This window comes from Vipera berus (genome assembly GCF_964194415.1).
Source record: "Vipera berus genome assembly, chromosome: Z".
Classification (NCBI taxonomy): domain Eukaryota; kingdom Metazoa; phylum Chordata; class Lepidosauria; order Squamata; family Viperidae; genus Vipera; species Vipera berus.
Window position 1 is genome coordinate 5476412 of NC_138205.1, and position 20504 is coordinate 5496915.

The following is a 20504-nucleotide window of genomic DNA, read 5'->3' on the forward strand; positions in this document are numbered from 1 at the left end:
TCTTACAGTCTACTAAAACTTTGTTGAAGAACAAATCTTACCTGAGGCATCTTGTAGACATTCAAAATGTTTGCCATGAAAGGAAAGATGGAAGAGTTAGGTCCCGCAATGACAGAAACCACCCAATCCTTGACATCACACTTATAGTTGGGCATGAATCTGCCCTGTGTTGAAACAAGCTCCATTGAAGCCAGGTTAGTCCATTTCGCCATGAAATAACTATTTGAGATTTGAAGACCCAGACTGATGTTGGATAATATATTATTGTTTTCGTTTATCTCCTTTATAGCAAAAACCAAGGCTAGGATATGTTGATAGTTCTGTAGGAAATATCTGTAATGAGAGATACATTACAAATCATATTTCTCCTCCTGAAGTATGACATCGCAGAACCGCCAATAATTTTCACTAAGCAACAGATGAACTGCTTCAAAGGACATTAATAATTCTATTAAAACATATCAGTAACTCTTAGGCATACTGTAAGTTATATAGTTTCAAAAGGTGATTTGAGAGTGGAGCATTTAAAGAGTAAGAAAATGATGAAATCACTGAGTTGAGAGCTGTTATAAGTGTGTATGTATAAAATTTTAATTTGTCCAATAAGAAATATGAGTGTAATCAATCTATATTGATTTTAGAATGAAGCAAGAAACAGAACAAATAATTTGTGCTGCAAGTAATATTATTTATTTATTTATTTGGTTTATATACCACGCTACTCCCAAAGGACTCAGGGTGGTTTACAAGGCAAAATTTAAAAACAATACAATATAAAATTATGAGTAATCGACTATGCTCCGTCAACCTATTGGAGAAAGATATATGGTTTAAGATATGCTACAGTTAAGAAGTGAAATTCTTTACGCAATCTCATCAACCAGATCTTCAGATGGGTGCCTTGTGAAACCAACTGGATCAGATATCATGTAGAATTGAGACAGTATCCCAGCCACTATGAAATCCCCTGGCAGAAAATACTTGTGCTTAATAAGGGGAGGTTTCTCCATAGCACATGCTTTAGTACAAAGAATAAGGCATGTAACTCCTGACAGTAACATTGCCAATGTTGCTATCACTGCCATGGAAAATGTTTGTCACCACATATGAACCATAGCCACCTTCAACAATGAAACATAAGGAAAAAAATCTTCTCACTGATTAGAATAGCCTCTATAAATATTCTTTCCTAAATAGGAAATTGTTGCAGCTCTAGCATTTTGGTCACCCAACTAACAACACTTTTCAACCCTGAGCTGTTCTTGGGTAATTGTCCCTTGAAATTCCTCAAGGATTTGAGAAGAATCTACTTCACAGATATTCTTTAGGTAATTATAGGGGAAATCAATGGACAGTTAATGAAGCTCCTCTGAGATTTTGAGTAGAAATTAGAATGATGATATTGATGGACTAGGAAAAGGTACTCATAACTGTGAACTGTATAGGAGCTAGAGGGGAAAAAAAGAAAATGCAAATGCAAATGTACAAATGCTAGTTCTTTAGCTGTAAATGTTTCATTCTGTGGAACAATAAAACTACCTAACTTTCCCGTTAGGAAGAACATTAAAGCATGACTTTTCCAAAAAGCCAAAGAGAAACGGACCCACCATATTATAGGATCACACTCACATTTTTTATTGTTTTGAGAGGTCTTTAAGCACTTTGGTTATTGTATTTGTAATTTAATTTTATCATGATATTTCTTTTTAATTTGTAAGCTGCTCAGATTCCTTTGGGATGGGAACAGTGTGTAATGCCTTGTAAGCAACCAGATAAAAAGGAATAACATTGGAGAAAAGTTTTTAATTGATTCACTTTTAGAGAGTGAATCAATTTTGGAAGAGAACGTTCTTAATATTAAGAGAACCCTAGTTTTCAACACTGTTTTTATTGAAAAATAAATAATAAATAGTAAAAATATAACTTGGCTCTTTTCACTCATTTCAAAGGGTTTTTAATCTATTCCCTCAAAGTCTCCTGATGTGGGCCATATTTTTTTTTGCATGTGATTACTGACATGATCCCCCACCTGATTTAATCAATCAATTATCCACCATTGATATTTCATAGCCCTGCAACAAATCTTTTTGATCACAAAAATGGGAAATCAATTAGAACACTCCTTCCTCTTTAATTGTGAAATAGCTTTAAGGAGTTTATTTATTTATAAATGTTAACTCCTTCCTTCCTTCCTTCCTTCCTTCCTTCCTTCCTTCCTTCCTTCCTTCCTTCCTTCCTTCCTTCCTTCCTTCCTCCTTTTCTTCCTTCCTCTAACCTCCTAGGACCCACTAAATTTTATTTATTTATTTATTTTATTAAATTTATATACCGCCCTATTCCCGTAGGACTCAGGGCGGTTTACAGGTAAAATTAAAAGCATAACATACAAAAATTAAAATCAGTTAAAACAATTAATTAATTCAAGTCCCCGAAATTTAAAACTAAAACCTAATTAAAATTAAAACCCCTCAGTCTGGGCCAGACAGCTCAAAGAGCCAAGTTTTCAGGTCCCGGCGAAATGAACGAAGGTCGGGGGCAGTCCTAAGTTCCGTGGGAAGTTGGTTCCATAGGGCCGGCGCACCCACAGAGAACGCTCTTCCCCTGGGAATAACCTGCCGGCATTCCTTAACTGGCGGTACCCTGAGAAGGCCCTCCCTGTGGGAGCGCATAGGACGATGGGAAGTTGATGCCGGCAGCAGGTGTTCCCTTAGATAATCCGGACCCAAGCCATTTAGGGTTTTATAGGTCATTACCAGCACCTTGAATCTCACCCAGAGGGCAACTGGAAGCCAATGCAGCTCGCGGAGAAGAGGTGTTACACGGAAGTATCGGGAAACTCCCATCACAACTCGCGCGGCTGCATTCTGCACCAGTTGAAGCCTCTGAGTGGTCCTCAAGGGCAGCCCCATGTAGAGAGCATTGCAGTAGTCTAGCCAGGAGGTCACGAGCGCATGGGTGACTGTGCGTAGGGCACATCCATAAATGCACATCCAAAGACAGCAGCACTCATAGGATGCCAGTTCTTTATATTGATTACAGCTCATCACATAGCAACCAAAGAGCCCACCTAGCACACTCATCTAGGTACTGAAGAGGAACCAAGAAGTATGAAAACTGCAGAACACCACATAGTAGGAGCCTCGGGCAGAGTTTTCTCTGACACCCATCCAGATCTATAAAAATACATGGGGTGGAACAATACAGTGGGCACATTCTCCCTGAAGCGGATATTGAGGGTAGAGAATTTCATAGAATACAATTTCTGTTCAGGCTCTGGATGATCTGGGGTAGATCTATGATTGTCATGGTGTTCTTTGACTTTTGACCCACATTGTATCCCACTCTTAAAGGTAAAGGTAAAGGTTCCCCCGCACATGCGTGCTAGTCGTTTCCGACTCTAGGGGCCGGTGCTCATCTCCGTTTCAAAGCTGAAGAGCCAGCGCTTGTCCGAGGACGTCTCCGTGGTCATGTGGCTGGCATGACTAGACGCCAAGGGTGCACGGAACACTGTTACCTTCCCACCATAGTGGTCCCTATTTTTCTACTTGCATTTTTATGTGCTTTTGAACTGCTAGGTTGGCAGAAGCTGGGACAAATAACAGGCGCTCACTCTGTTACACGGCACTCGGGATTCGACCCACCAAACTGCCGACCTTCCGATCGACAAGCTCAGCGTCCTAACCCACTGAGCCACCGCATCCCTTATCCCACTCTTAGAGAAGGCTAACTGAAGTCTGCTGTGGAGAAGTGAAATGGATTCAAGGTGATCAGACAGAGAGGTTGCTCTTAATTAATATTTAAAAGGCGAGGAAAGGGTTTTAAAGGTGCTAGCCAGTCCCATAGTTGTGTGCTCCTTTATGCCCACAAGCAAGGCTGCTGAGCCTTCTTTTCATGCCTTTCCAGAGATCAGGAGAGAGAGGGTCCTCCTCACTTATGGGGGGGACAATATTCCACAGGGTGGGGGCAACAACAAAGAAAGTTCTCTTAAGGATTCCACAATATAAATTTCTTGGCTGACAGAATCCCCAACATACTTTCCATGCCTGATATGGTGGGACAGACCAATGCAATGAGATAAAGACGGTTCTTTATGTAACCATGTCCTATGCCAAATTAGTCACTACAATGTCCCACAGTCGTACAATTTTTCATCTGCAACCTTTGCTGCTAGATTTCAAGAATCAAAATCAATGGGGAAGTGAGTGGGAAGTTATAAATGGAAAGCAGAAGACTACAGAATGCTGCAACTTCACAGGATTCATCTAACAATGGTAACTGGGAGGGCCAAAGATGCTGTTGTGTGAATTGAGTGCATCTCTTAGTTCTTCGTCCCAATTAATTTCAATGAGCAAGATTACCTAGATTTTCTTCCTCAAGTACATGCTTGTACAGAAATAAGTCATGAATAAAAATATTAAGGGGCCTTTTTTCAAACTCTGTCAAATTCTGATTCAGATTGAACCTTAACATCTATCACTGACATGAAAACCTCCGGAGGTAATGAAGTCTGCAATCCTAGGCTAGGACAGAATGACAGATCTCAAGTTAAAGATGGCCACTGCATTGATGGCTTGGACATCTAAATCCTCTAAGTCACCAAATAACTGGTAGGTATCTGCTAATGCAGAGGAACAGGCAGAAGAAGCTTTGAATTTCCACTGTTTAGAATGTACAAGTGTGAACACTAAGATATTCTATGTAACATTTCATTCCTGTTAGCAAACTGATTCTGTGGAAGTCTTTATCTATTCTTCTTAGTAGCAATTTTCCTAAAGGGAACCAAAGTTATTGTCACTTGATAGAACATTGCAGGTTTTTTTCCTAATTATGAAACTCTGCATATAAATTTTCCTCTTGAATTTTTCAGAGATATTTGACAGATGATTGTGTTGAGATGATGATGGAGTGAAGCTATGTTCAGATCTATGGTACTGAGTTCAAGTTCATTTGAACTGCCTGAATCTCCTGATTTCCTGGGAGTGTGACAACTGAATGGCATACAGACTGACTACAAGCAGTGGCATGACAAAGGAGCAACAATGGTGCACTGGAAGACCTGCAAGAAATATCATTTGCCTGTAAGCAAATAGACGAGAAAGAACTAGAGAAGATAACAAAATACAAAGACCTACAAACAGAAATAGAAAGACTGGGGCAAAGGCAAGCAAGGGTAGTACCAATAGTAATAGGCGCCTTGGGTGCAATCCCAAAACAACTGGAACACCACTTGAACACCATTGGCATTGACAAATTTGCCATTAGTCAATTGCAAAAGATGGCATTAGGAACTGCTTCCATCCTGTGACGATATCTGTAATACCATCAAACATCCACATTTGCCTATCCCAGGTCCTCGATAGGTAGACAAAAATGCCAAATCCAGTCTGAAAATCTGACTGTGCAAATAATAATAATAATAATAATAATAATAATAATAATAATAATAATAATAATAATAATAATAATAATAATAATAATAATAATAATAATAATAATAATAATAATAATAATAATAATAATGTTGAAAGGGACACTGGAGGTCATCTATTCCAACCCCCTGCTCAGGCAGGAAACCCTATAGCATTTCAGGCAAATGGCTGTCCAGTCTCTTCTTAAAAACCTCCAGTGTTGGAACATTCACAGCTTCTGGAGCAGGTTGTTCCACTGATTAATTGTTCTAACTGTCAGGAAACTTCTCCTTAGTTCTAGGTTGCGTCTCTCCTTGATTAGTTTCCATCTGTTGCTTCTTGTCTTCCCTTCAGGTACTTTAGAGAATAGCTTTGACTCTCTTTTCTTGGATCACATGTGGTGGTAAAGATATCTTCCCCCATACAGATGTTAGCTACATGCACCACTAATAGTAGTTAATATACCCCATTACGGAATCTATAATGGTATAGACTCTCCTGGTGGGTTTATCAAAAACATTCCAACATCATGCTGTAATTCCGGATTAGCTGATGGCGTATAAATCGAATTAATAAATAGAATTCACACTGTGTCTGCCTTTTCCTTTAGCTTGTCTGAAAATATGGTCGATCAAAGGTATATGAGCTATGGTTCTGCTTATGCTCAGGAAGCTGCCAACTATTTTGGCTCGGAGCACAGTCTACACTGCAGTTGTGTGCAAGTTTAATACATTTATGTTTGTAGCTTCAAAGGGATTTGGTTGCTTTAGGTGAGCTAGATTTTGGTCACAACAAATGTTTGCACTCTGCCGCTACAGTGCAATTCTGAGAAAAGTTTGATTTAGCTTATAGGGTTGCCACAGGTATAGTGAAGTCACCAATGCACTTCACGAAGCTTCTATCATTTTCTCCGGATTTGAAGAGATATGGAGCCCTAAATGACAATACCAGTTGGGACACATATGTGAAAACATTCAGTCTCAGTCAACACTGCCTGTGTCAATTTCACAGAAATCCAAACAAGAGTTAAAATGACAATTTTCCTCCATTGGCCAATTTCTTCATATTAATTTCCCCTGATGGAATAATAATAATAATAATAATAATAATAATAATAATAATAATAATAATAATAATAATAATAATAATAATAATAATGGAGTATCTAGTCTAGAGATGCTTTTCATCTGTATGGTTTCAACCCAGGCCACATTCCCTTTGCTTTTGTCAGATTACTGATCCAGAGACAAATTTCCCTACGGAGTTGTGAGCCAATGTGAAAAAGTCATATGACTTACCGTGACCCCCACCCCCTCTGAAGCCAGAAGTAATTATTTCTATGCAATTATCAGATTCTCATGACTCACCCAACCTCCAATTGCTTCCCAATAGCTGCCAGAAAAAGCATTAAAAAAAGCCATAAGTCTGAAATAATTCCAGGTTTCCATTCAGGGCAGGTGCAGAAGGAAAACAGGACTCTTAAATAATCATTTGATCCAGGGCATTTTTATTCCCAATCTTTCCCGTCTAGGCTAATGGCATTAATAGCAATCATGCATCTGTAGGTGGTCACAGTGGGACCTCTGACACTTGATGGTGATGATGGTCCTGGTTTTATTTCTTTTACCACCCATAGTGTGCAAATTTTCTGCAGAGACGTGCTCTAAAAATGATCCTCTTCCTGTTCGACATGAGTGGCAGCAACCAGGAGATCTCCTCCTTGGTGGAATGTCCTCGCAGATGATTTATATTTTGTTTCCACTTGCCTTCAAGAAACATCCATCAGAAGAGCTGGAATCTGATGTTCCCCTGTAAGGATTTCACACACACACACACACACACACACACACACACACACACACACACACACACACACTTTTTTTTTGCTGTTAGGACTTTGAAAAGAAGGTGCCCAAATGGTTTGACATACTCAGTTTTACTAAATCAGAATGATCTACTGTGAGTTGCAGGTGTTGGGTATATCTAGTTTAATGAAAAGAAGGACTAGGGGTGATGTGATAACAGTCTTCCAATAGCTAAGGGACTGCCAAAAGGAAAAAGAAAGGTCAACCTATTATTCAAAGCAACGGATGGAAACTAATCAAGGAGAGCACAAATCTAGAACTAAGGAAAAGTTTTCCTGACAGAAGGAACAATTAACCAGTGGAACGACTTGCCTCCAGAAGTTGTGGATGCTCCAACCCTCAAGGTTTTTAAGAAGTGATTGGACAATCATTTGTCTGAAAAGGAATAGGATCTCCTGCTTGAGAAGGGTGTTGGACTAGAAGATCTCCAAGGTCCCTTCCAACTCTTTTATTCTCAGTGAGAATGTCTTCACATGAGCCCATTATCGGTTTTAATGACTAAAAGTTGTGCTTGACTTGTTATGTTATCAGTTGTTTTGCTGAAGCTTTATCCTGAGCCTCCAAGTTCACTGTTTCAACCTTTTACCCTAGATTAGATGGAGATATAAGAATCAGAATGATGTAGCGGTTATGCCACTGGGTTAAAAACTGAGAAACTGTGAGTTATAATATTGCCTTAGGCGTGAAGCTAGCCGGGTGATTTGCAATCAAATCCTCTCTATCGGCCCTAGGAAGAAAGCAAAGGAAAATAATTTTTAAATAATGTTACCTGGAAAACTACACAAGGTGTCCATCTGGCCACCAGGAGTATAAAATGACACGAGGATAACTAAGGAAAAATAAATAAATAAAGGTGGAAAGGTAGTATTTGTTCACAGTTGTGTATGATTCATTATTCTTTTAAGAGAAAAATATAACCATGGCCACTGATTTTACTAAAACCTTTACTAAATCATTTGAAATGTTTTCAAATCATGCCTTCTGTTGAAGAATATTTTCATACAGTTTTAAGATATGCATTATGACATAGAGTTTTTATCTATCTATCTATCTATCTATCTATCTATCTATCTATCTATCTATCTATCATCTATCTATCTATCTATCTATCTATCTATCTATCTATCTATCTATCTATCTATCTATTCATCCATCCATCCATCCATCTATCTCTCTTTGCTAAAAATTGAGCATTCCCCCCCCCCCTAAATTTGGTGGTATGAATTTGAGATTTAAATGTAAATCATCCATTCCTTACAGAAAAATTTGAAAGACATCCCAATCCCAGTTTTATATTCATTATATATATTGTTTTCATATACAATATATGAATCTTTCTCATGATGGAGAAGAACACCTTGTATCTGGCTGCATGTATAAAATCCAGAAGTTGTGGGTGCTCCAACACTGGAGGTTTTCAGGAAAAAAATTGGACAGACATTTGTCTGAAATGGTATAGGGTTTTCTGCCTGAGGTGGTGTGTTTATGTATGTGTGTGTGTGTGTGTGTGTGTGTGTGTGTGTGTGTATTAGAAGACCTCCAAGGTGCTTTTCAACTCTGTTATTCTGTTATTCCCTCTTTCAAACAGTGATGAAAAACTATGACTGTTGTTTGCAATGAATCTGATTCAGGACTGCAGCATTTTTCTTTTAATGTTAGTCTATGCTGGGACAATTTGCTCTGTGGCATCTGCCAGTGAATGAGCTTGTCACTTTATTGGCAGCATGGTGACCAGGTTCTACCAACACATCCTGGCCTTGGCATTTGCCATAAATGAAATAAATGAGGATTACAAGATCTTACCCAATATCACGCTTGGATTCCATATCTGTGATAGCTACAACGATGCAATGCTGACCTATCGGACCACTCTGGACCTTCTTTTCAAAATGCACAGACTTTTACCTAATTACGAATGTGATTCTGGGAAAAAGCTTATTGCTGTTATTGGCGGACTTGGTTCCATTGTCTCATTCCATATGGCAAACCTTTTAAGTCTTTATAAGATTCCACAGGTAAGATCTGCTCACAGAATAATGGAGAAGTTTATAAATTATGATTGTTTTTCTTCTTACTTTGATTTTGCAGTTCAGAAATGCAATACAGAGGGACAGCAATGTTTCCCCAGGGTGGAAAAGGGATAGGAGATTAAGAGTAAAATTGTGTCAGGATAGAGCTGCAAGGCACTTTGAAGGTCTTCTAGTCCAACCCCCTGCTCAAGCAAGAGACCCTATTCCATTTGAGACAGGTGGCTGTCCAGTCTCTTCTTAAAAACCTCCAGTGATGGAGCACCCACAACTTCTGGTGGCAAGCTGTTCCACTGGTTAATTGTTCTCACTATTGGGAAGGTTCTCCCTAATTCCAGGTTGCTTCTCTCCTTGATTAGTTTCCATCTGTTGTTTCTTGTCTTGCCTTCTGCTGCTTTGGAGAATACGTTAACCCCCTCTTCTTTGTGGTAGCCCCTCAAATACTGGAATACTGCTATCAAGTCATCCCTAGTCCTTCTTTTCTCTAGCTTAGCCATACCCAAACCCTGCAGCCTTTCTTCATATGTTTTAGGCTCAGCCATTCTCAATGTATACATGGTTGTACTTTGACAATAAAGGTTCGTTCATTCATCCAGGCCTTTACTCATCTTAATTGTTCTTCTCTGCACTTTTTCCAATTAACTACTTCTAGTATACCTCTTAAGGGACGCGGTGGCTGAGTGGGTTAGGACGCTGAGCTTGTCAATCAGAAGGTCGGCAGTTTGGCAGGTCGAATCCTGAGTGCCCCGTAACAGAGTGAGCGCCTGTCACTCGTCCCAGCTTCTGCCAACCTAGCAGTTCGAAAGCACGTAAAAATGCAAGTAGAAAAATAGGGACCACTACGGTGGGAAGGTAACAGCGTTCCGTGCGCCTCTGGTGTCTAGTCATGCCGGCCACATGACCACGGAGACATCCTCGGACAAGCGCTGGCTCTTCAGCTTTGAAATGGAGATGAGCACCGGCCCCTAGAGTCGGAAACGACTAGCACGCATGTGCGGGGGAACCTTTACCTTTACCTAGTATACCTCTTTGCAAGATACTTGTTCCAGGAAATCATTTTTTTTAACATGCAGAAACATTCAAACAAAAGGAAATAGACGTTTACCTTGTGGGTTTATGCAGACAAAGATACTTTTTTTTAATTCTGACATGTACAAAATTTTTCTTGCATGCAGATTTGTTTATACATTCCTTCCAGCCAGTTTCTAAAACCTACTCTTTTTTTTTTAGCTTACTTATGGCTCCTTTGCTCAAGATGAGAGCTATATTACACCATCCCAAGCTCTATACCATATGGTTCCAAATGAAGCCAGTCAGTACAGGGGAATTATCCAGTTACTTCACCATTTTGGGTGGACATGGATTGGGTTCTTCATCACTGATGATGACAGTGGAGAACATTTCATGCAGGTGTTAGAACCCCTGCTTTCCCAGAATGGAATCTGTTCAGCTTTCACAACAAAAATCCCAAAAGCACAGTTGAATGATATCTTAAATCTTAACAGTAAAGTCATGAATATTTATCTGCCGATGACTAATGTCAATGTTAATACAATTGTTGTTTATGGAGAAACCTTGTCCATGATGTTGCTGAGCAATTTTTTGCTTCAAGCAACTCATAATAATTCAGATATATTCTTTCAAAGGGTATGGGTTATGACTGCCCAGATTGATTTTGGGATGACAATAATTCAGATGGGCTCAGATTTGCAAGTGTTTCAAGGAGCCATTTCTTTTACTGTTCACTCCCATCAACTGCCCAAGTTCCAGAAATTTCTTCTGGCCCTAGACCCATGTCAGGCTGAAGGAAATAATTTTCTGAATGACTTCCTGGAGCAAGCTTTGAACTGTTTATTTCAATGTCCAAAGAAGATGGAAGTCACAGAAGTATGTTCTTGGGAAGAGAGCTTGAAGAAACTTCCTAGATCTATGTTTGAAATGGACATGACCGGTCATAGCTATAGCATCTACAATGCGGTCTATGCTGTAGCACATGCTTTACATTCCATGGAGTTATTTAGATCCAAACTCACATCAAAGAGTGGTATGAAAAGGACCAAACTTCAAAGTCTTCAGCCTTGGCAGGTAATGACTGTGGGTATCTCTTTCCCTCATAAAAAGATTAGTACAGACTCATATATCATCCATATTATCTCTTTAAGGAGCGATTAAAGTCTAGTCTAGTGAAAAGAAGGACTAGGGGGAAACATGATAGTAATGTTCCAATATTTGAGGGGCCGCCACAAAGAAGAGGAGGTCAACCTATTCTCCGAAGCACCAGAAGGCAGGACAGAAAGCAACAGATGGAAACTAATCAAGGAGAGAAGCAATCTGGAACTAAGGAGAAACTTCCTGACATTGAGAACAATTAATCAGTGGAACAACCTGCCTCCAGAAGTTGTGGGTGCTCCATCACTGGAAGCTTTTAAGAAGAGACTGGACAGACACTTGTCTAGAATGATATAGGGTCTTCTCCTTAAGCAGGGTTTGGACTAGAAGACCACCAAGGTCCATTCCAACTCTGTAATTCTGTTATTCTGTATGATGCACTGAAGAACAATCGTAAGGTTTTTTTGCCCTTCAAATGGGAAACATGGCAGGAAATGCTTTTTTTTTAAAAAAAAACCACATTTGGATATTGTAAAAGAACTATAGTTTAGAATTCTAATACATTGATACTGCTACTCTTCCTCTGTTACTGTTGTTCCACATTGAAAAATTCAAAATGAGCCTCCATGGTCCCTTCACACTCTGTCATTCTGTATTCTGAAGTGCCTGTGTGTGCAAATAGCTTTATAGTGATGTAATGTCAACCAGTCTACAACACAGTCCTTTCAACAATTCAGAAAAAGCTCCACACACATTTGCTCTACTCAGATAAGGCTCTAGGTAGCACTAAGACTCACTAAAAGAATGCAAATGAACAGCTTTCTGCAGGAGTATAAATTCTTCCCTTCCCCACCATCCGGTGAGAGCTGAAGAAGCTTCTTGGATGAGAAACGAAATATCTTTGGTTCTTGTTTATTTGAGTGTGGAAAACATGCTATGATCTAGTGCATTCAAGCCTGAAAGAGTATAAAGCCTAAGATAAGCTCTCTGAAGTTGTAAGTTGGATAAAATTCAGAGAAAAGCAACTAAGATGATGAAAGGCCTGGAGACTAAAACATATGAAGAATGGCAGCAGGATTTGGGTTTGGCTAGTCTAAAGAAAAGAAAAAATAGGGGTGATATGATAGCAGTATTATAGTATTTGAGAGGCTGCCACAAAGAAGAGGGGGTCAAATTGTTCTCTAAAGGACCAGAAAGCAGGACAAGAAAAAATGGTTGGGAATTGATCAAAGAGAGAAGCAACCTGGAATTAATGAGAAAGAAGAGATTGGACAGTCACTTGTCTGAGATGGTATAGGTTCTCCTGCTAGAGCAGGGGGCTGGACTAGAAGACCTCCAAGGTCCGTTCCAGCTCTATTCTATTCTATTCTATTCTATTCTATTCTATTCTATTCTATTCTATTCTATTCTATTCTATTCTATTCTATTCTATTCTATTCTATTCTATTCTATTCTATTCTATTCTATTCTATTCTATTCTATTCTATTCTATTCCACTCCACTCCACTCCACTCCACTCTACTACTCCACTCCACTCCACTGCACTCCACTCCACTCCACTCCACTCCACTCCACTCCACTCTACTCTACTCTACTCTACTCTATTCTATTCTACAAAATAAAGCCCCTTTGTTCTCGTGATTTATGCCCTCTCATCATTTTCTGCATCTTTAATCATTCTCTTCATCCTCAACCAATAAGGTTAGCCCAGATAACAAGTATCATTATCAACTGATCTGTTTTTTTGTCTATCTACCTCTATCTTTTTAAAAATTATCTGTCTGTCTCTCTGTCTGTCTAACATGGTTATTGGTCTGTTGTGTCTCTGGTGAAGTTGCACATGGTAGACTGAATAGTCATGTGTTGCATAAAAGGAAGGAGATGCGTCAGAAACAATTCCAATCAATTTTCAGTGTGTTGTTTTCCTTTCTCTCTGTCTCCCTTTGTATGTTGGATGTAGCTCCATCTAGTTCTTCAATCTATTGTGTTCAACAATTCTGCTGGGGAAACAGTGTTCTTCAATGGAAGGAAGGAAACGGGTGGTGGATTTGATATCACAAACATAATCACATTCCCAAATAACTCCTTTCTTAGAGTGCATATTGGAACAGTGGATCCTGAAGGGAAAAACCTCAATATTGATGACTCGTTAATTAGGTGGCCCCAGCGTTATAATCAGGTATGATCTATGATTCTTTTCCAGAAAGTTTTTTCATCTTCAGACCTGTAACTAAACATTTGCTTTTTCTGAATGGGCTGAGTCCATCATGGGTGACAATTTATTTCCACAAAAATTAGGTGATTCTGAAACCTTGTGACTGTCTGTGGACAGAAGCCCTTCACCTCAGACACCTCCTGATGGTTATCTTCAGTTCTTCATAGGACATTCAACTAATACCATCTACCCATCTTTTCCACTGTCTTTCCATTCTTCTGAATGGGTGACAATTTATGTCCATAAAAATTAGGTAGGTATCATTAAGTTGAGTCTGAAACGTTGTGACTATCTGTGGACAGAAGCCCTTCACCTTGGACTGTTCCTGATGGTTGTTTTCAGTTCTTTAGAGGACATTCAACTAATTTTTTTTAAAAATCCCATTTATATCCCGCCCTTCTCCGAAGACTCAGGGCGGCTTACAATCTAAGCACAAATCAATGTGCTTAGCAATAGCCTTCATTCTATGTATACGCCTGCTTATTAGGGGCTTTCGCCCCCTCCCCCAAGCGGCATTATTACAAAGTCAGCTTATTGCCCCCAACAATCTGGGTCCTCATTTTACCTACCTCAGAAGGATGGAAGGCTGAGTCAACCTTGAGCCTGGTGGGACTCGAACCTGCACTAATTGCAGGCAGCTGGTGTTACTTAAGGAGGCATTAGCCCACTGCTCCACTCTTTTAATACCATCTTTTCCACAGTTTTTCCATTCTTCTACTTCACTCAGCCTTGTAAGTGTACTATAGGAAGTCCTTGGCTAGAACCATAATTGAACCCAACCTAGAACCACAAGTGAACCCAAACTTTCTATTGCTAAGTAAGGCAGTAGTTAAGTGAGTTTTGCTTCATTTCTTGTCTCAGTTGTTAAGTGAATCACTGCAGTTGTTAACTTAGTAACATGGTTGTTAAGTGGATCTAGCTTCCCCATTGATTTTGCTTTCAGAAAGTCACAAAAAGTGGTCACATGATCCCAGGACCTGCAATCATCATAAATATATACCGGTTACCACGCGTGTGAATTTTGATTTTTTGACCATGGGGATATAGTAATGAGGCCGTTAAGTGTGAAAAACAGTTTTTCATGGTCTAGTTTCATAGCTTATATTTATCTTGTTGTGTAATATATAATATAAAAGGAAGCCATTCTTAAATTTAGATAGATAGACAGACAGACAGACAGACAGACAGACAGACAGACAGATAGACAGACAGACAGACAGACAGACAGACAGACAGACAGACAGATAGATAGATAGATAGATAGATAGATGGTAGTTAGACAGATAATAGAGAGATAGATAGAAAGGTAGTTTCATTGCATTTTCCATAACTTAATTAAACTTTGATTGAGTTAGAAGAAATAATTGTTATCAACATCATCAAGGAATATCACTACTCATTTCTTCATTCTAAAAGTTTTGGATTGAGTCAATTGATTGATTGATTGATTATTTATTTGCTTGAGCTCTAGATCTTTATTATCTAGGTTATAAAAATAATAGCAGTCCACAATGTTCCTTTATATCAATTGCTGAAGAGGGAAATGCTGTGTTTAGACTGTAAATATGGCCTCATATTTTACTATCCCCATGACTACCCAGATGTCATTTCATTTGCAAATAGTAGGTGTGAAAACCTAAATTCCTTGGCTTGTTTCTCCTAAACCCATTGCTACTTCTTTCTTTGTGGTAGGTACAACCAGTTTCCGTATGTTCTGAATCTTGCCCTCCAGGTTATCAGAAGAAAAAAAGAGAAAAGGATAAATTTTGCTGTTATGATTGTGCACCATGCCCAGAAAGGAAGATCTCAAAGTTGAAGGGTAGGCAATGCATTATATTCAACAGCGCTAACTTCTTTGCTTGAGATAATAATAATAATAATAATAATAATAATAATAATAATAATAATAATAATAATAATAATAATAATAATAATAATAATAATAATAATAATAATAATTATTATTATTATTATTATTATTATTATTATTATTATTATTATTATTATTATTATTATTATTATTATTATTTAATTTCTATACCGCCCTTCTCCCGAAGGACTAAGGACGGTGTACAGGGCAATACAATAAAAAATACAATGTACAAAATTTAAGAAGGAATTAAATAGTGTAGCCCAAAATTACAATAAAAATTAATAAAATTATTATTAAAATACCCCACTCCCATCAGACCAGGCCGGCTTGTTCAAATAAGTAAGTTTTTAGGTCACGGCGGAAGGAGTGAAGGTCAGGAGCCATCCGGAGCTCAACTGATAAACGGTTCCAATGGTCTGGCGCGCCCACAGAGAAGGCCCTCCCCCTGGGGGCCGCCAGTTGACACTCTTTGACCGACAGCACCCTGAGGAGGCCCTCTCTGTGGGAGCGCACTGGACGGAGGGAAGTTGATGCTGTCCCCCTTGTTCTTGCATTCATGAGATCCCCTGGACTTTTCCATCCAACATCAAATCAAAGGATGGACTAGATGACCTCCAAGGTCCCTTCCAACTTCTTCTTCTTCTTCTTCTTCTTCTTCTTCTTCTTCTTCTTCTTCTTCTTCTTCTTCTTCTTCTTCTTCTTCTTCTTCTTCTTCTTCTTCTTCTTCTTCTTCTTATTATTATTATTATTATTATTATTATTATTATTATTATTATTATTATTATTATTATTATTATTATTATTATTATGAAAGAAAAAGAAAACACAATGGAAAAAAATGCTCATCCTCCCATGCTTCATGCCTGTCTCTGTGATAAACTGATACCTTCATCAATTCACACAGTGATAGAATCTTTGTAAAACTGTGGAACTGGATGGGGCCATGATGTTGATATAATGCTACCCTCTGGAGTACGCAATACAACCAAGGAAACAAACTTAGAAAGGAGGTTATCTAATCATTTTTTAAAAACCTCCATCAGTGGAGAACCCATAACATCAGTAGATAGATCCTTCCATTGTTGAGTAGATATCTTTCTCCTTATATTTATACAAAATCTAGAAAGCTGTAACCTATAACCAAGATTTTTGGTCCTAGTTCCAACTTTTGACTATTTTTCTTATGCCTCCCTTCTATGTATTTGAGCATAGAAAACATGTTCTCCCTTAGTGAAGTACTAATACCACTTTACAATGCCTTGGTAAGGCCACACCTGGAATACGGCATCCAGTTTTGGTCACCACAATGTAAAAAAAGATGTCGAGACTCTAGAAAGAGTACAGAGAAGAGCAACCAAGATGATTAGGGGGCTGGAGGCTAAAACATATAGGGAACGGTTGCTGGAATTGGGTATGTGTAGTTTAATGAAGAGAAGGGTGAGGGGTGACATGATAGCAGTGTTCCGATATCTCAGGGGCTGCCACAAAGAAGAGGGAGTCAAGCTATTCTCCAAAGCACCTGAAAGCAGGACAAGAAGCAATGGATGGAAACTAGTCAAGGAGGGAAGCAACCTAGAACTAAGGAGAAACTTCCTGACAGTTAGAACAACTAACCAGTGGAACAACCTGCCTCCAGAAGTGGTGAATGCTCCAACACTGGAAGTTTTTAAGAAGAGACTGGCCAGCCATTTGTCTGAAATGGTATAGGGTTTCCTGCCTTAGCAGGGGGTTGGACTAGATGACCTCCAAGGTCCCTTCCAACTTCTTCTTCTTCTTCTTCTTCTTCTTCTTCTTCTTCTTCTTCTTCTTCTTCTTCTTCTTCTTCTTCTTCTTCTTCTTCTTCTTCTTCTTCTTATTATTATTATTATTATTATTATTATTATTATTATTATTATTATTATTATTATTATTATTATTATTATTATTATTATTATTATTATTATGTCGCTTTCCTCCCTCCAGGCTAAATATCTCATACGTCATGTCCTCAAGTCCCTGTATCAACCTGAGGGCTTTCAACATCTTTCTGGAAATTTGGTGTCCAGAATAATACATAATACATTGGGTGTGGTCTCACCAGTGCCAAGAAAAGGGGAATAAACTGATAAAGAATAAAGAATAGTGCTTACAAGAAAAAAAATTGTCAAAGTGTTCTTCAAGCTGGAAGAAAGGGCATGAAATGTTGAGATGGAATTCAGTGATAACAAATGTCAGTATTGAAAAATATTGAGGCTTATGCCCTGATGGAGATTTCTATTAAAGAACCTTCGTTTCTTCAAGGCCCAGTTCAGCTGTACAACAATAACAAAATTAAGAATTTGCTATGAAGGAAAAAGTTTGAAAGGTTTCAAATATAACAAAGACAAATGATCAATTACTATATTATATTTCATAACAAGAACAAGAGAACAGGCAATATTAGCAGTAGGAAATCTTATTTGGTGCTGGATTTTCAAGAATATCGTGTATTCTTCAGAATGTTGTATATTGATGCTTAAACTGGATGTTTTCATTTCTTTTTTTAACCTCTTTATATTTCATTCAAGACAAAATTAAACTCCAAAGAATCCAAAAAGGGACAAACAGGGGAACCCACCCCCCACAAAACATCAAGACATTAAAAAAGAAAAAAAGAACCATAAGAAACCCCCAACACATATACATATGTTATCCCCCCTAATTGAATACTGATTAATACATTACTTCAATATTGGTTCTCACCCCTTGTGAAACAGCCCCCCCATTTTTAAATTAGTAAATCTATTTGCAAGTTATTGACCTGTCTTCTATATAATACATTAAGGATAATGGGTTTTATTACTGTTCAATGTATTTTAACTTATTGTTATAGTTTTTGGGCATCTTGTTTAATCTTTTTTAATTTTTGTATTCTTGTCTTTTAACATGTATTGCCCTGTTCACCGCCCTGAGTCCTTCGGGAGAAGGGCGGTATACAAATAAAATTATTATTATTATTATTATTATTATTATTATTATTATTATTATTATTATTATTATTATTATTATTATTATTATTATAACATATTTAACAGAAAAAATAATAACAATAAAACAAAACAAGATTAAAGTTTCAAAACTCTCTATCAACAAATTGTTATTGCAATCCACTCACAGAAAGTTTACCACTCATAGAAAGTTTATCTATCCCCAATCATCCCGAAAAATTACAAATAGTTTGTCCTGTATCAAATACCCATGTTTCTTTCTTAATGCCATATCTTATCAATTGTTGTCTAATTAACTATAATAGATTTGGTCTCCACAGTAAGTCTATCTTCCCATCAAGGTCCAAATAGAAGTGATTTCCAATTATATGTAATAAATACATCCAATATTTTCTTTTCTTTTTCAGATACGATTGATTGTACTGAATGCGCAGAAGATCAGTATGCTACCAAGAATAGGGATGGATGCGTCCCCAAAACAATAAGCTTTCTTTCTTATGAGGAACCTTTAGGAATCAGTTTAATGTCAGTGGCTGTTTCGTTTTCTTTGATAACAGTGTTGATGTTGGGAACATTCATTAAGCACAGAGATACCCCTATTGTCAAAGCCAACAACCGGGATCTCACTTACATTCTCCTTATCTCCCTTCTTCTTTGCTTCTTGTCTTCTTTGCTCTTTATTGGACAGCCAAGGGAAGCAACTTGCTTTCTCCGACAATCTGTTTTTGGCATCATCTTCTCTGTTGCTATTTCTTCTGTATTGGCCAAAACTATCACGGTGGTGGTAGCATTTATGGCCACCAAACCAGGATCCAAGATGAGGACATATATGGGAAAAAGATTGTCAAGCTCTATTGTCATTTCCTGCTCTCTGATTCAAGTAGTTACTTGTATTGTGTGGATGACAACCTCACCTCCATTCCCAAATTTAGATATGTACTCAGTCCCTGGAGAAATTGTAGTAGAATGTAAAGAAGGAACCACCATTCTGTTTTATGTTGTCTTGGGTTACATGGGATTCCTATCCTTTGTCAGCTTTACAGTGGCTTTCCTAGCCAGGAAGTTGCCAGATACTTTCAATGAAGCTAAGTTTATCACTTTTAGCATGTTGGTGTTTTGTAGTGTTTGGTTGTCTTTTGTTCCAACCTATTTGAGCACCAAAGGAAAGTATATGGTAGCAGTGGAGATCTTCTCCATCTTATCTTCCAGTGCTGGGTTATTGGGTTGTATCTTTTCCCCCAAATGCTACATTATTCTTCTAAAGTCTGAACTAAACACCAAGGAACAATTGATAAGAAGAAAAAGATGAGGAGTCTCTTATTATCATATAACAATGGCCTACATTTGTATGCTAAAATGGGATTATTTCTGAATTTATATGAAATTATATAGGGCAGAATGCCTGATCAACTAATTATTATTTGCACCAATCCACTTAAAGGTATTTAGTTATTCATACAAATATTGTGGCAGATTTATTTGAATTTGGAATGAAAAATAAAACTTGGAATAACCTGTTGATTTATTTATCATTCATGTAGTATCTAAATGTCATTTGAGCATTCATTGGGAACAATTCCTCTCTACTGTTGCCATATCACTCATATTTTCCAGAAACTAAACTTAAAGGACACTCTTTTTGCTTGTTTTAAGGCAGCTATGAAGATTGAGTAGCCCATTCAATCTTTAAACTAAACAAATCTACATTACATTGACCTGTAGCAATACATTCTGGTCAAAATATGTCCACAACTGCTTCTCAAATACTTGCTGTTGACTCATCAAAGCAGCTGCATCCTTTTTTCAGGATCAGGCAGCTGCTTTAAAGAGTTGCTGATAGCTGCCATTTTGAATTGAACCTGAAGTCCAGCTTAGATTTATTAATAATTAATGCAACTGGAGGACCATTCTTTGAAACATAGGAGGAGAGTGAGATATGAGCAAATCTCTTTCTGTGTTTTTCTCTATGTGTGTCTTTGTCCCTCTCTGTGTGTGCTTGTGAGTCTGTGTTCTGTTGGGAGAAGACAATACAATCAATTCA

At 38.0% G+C, this 20504-nt stretch overlaps 1 protein-coding gene across 1 annotated transcript; it reads left to right on the plus strand.

Annotated features, from left to right (window-relative positions):
- Nucleotides 1–8997: 8997 nt before the first annotated feature.
- On the plus strand, nt 8998–19772 carry LOC308677880 (vomeronasal type-2 receptor 26-like; the record flags this gene model as incomplete). The annotated part of the gene is made up of 5 exons (XM_081344575.1): nt 8998–9288; nt 10531–11385; nt 13370–13588; nt 15317–15443; nt 18871–19772. The coding sequence occupies 5 exons, from the start codon at nt 8998–9000 to the stop codon at nt 19770–19772; spliced, it is 2394 nt and encodes a 797-aa protein (XP_081200701.1).
- Between the last annotated feature and the right edge of the window lie 732 nt (nt 19773–20504).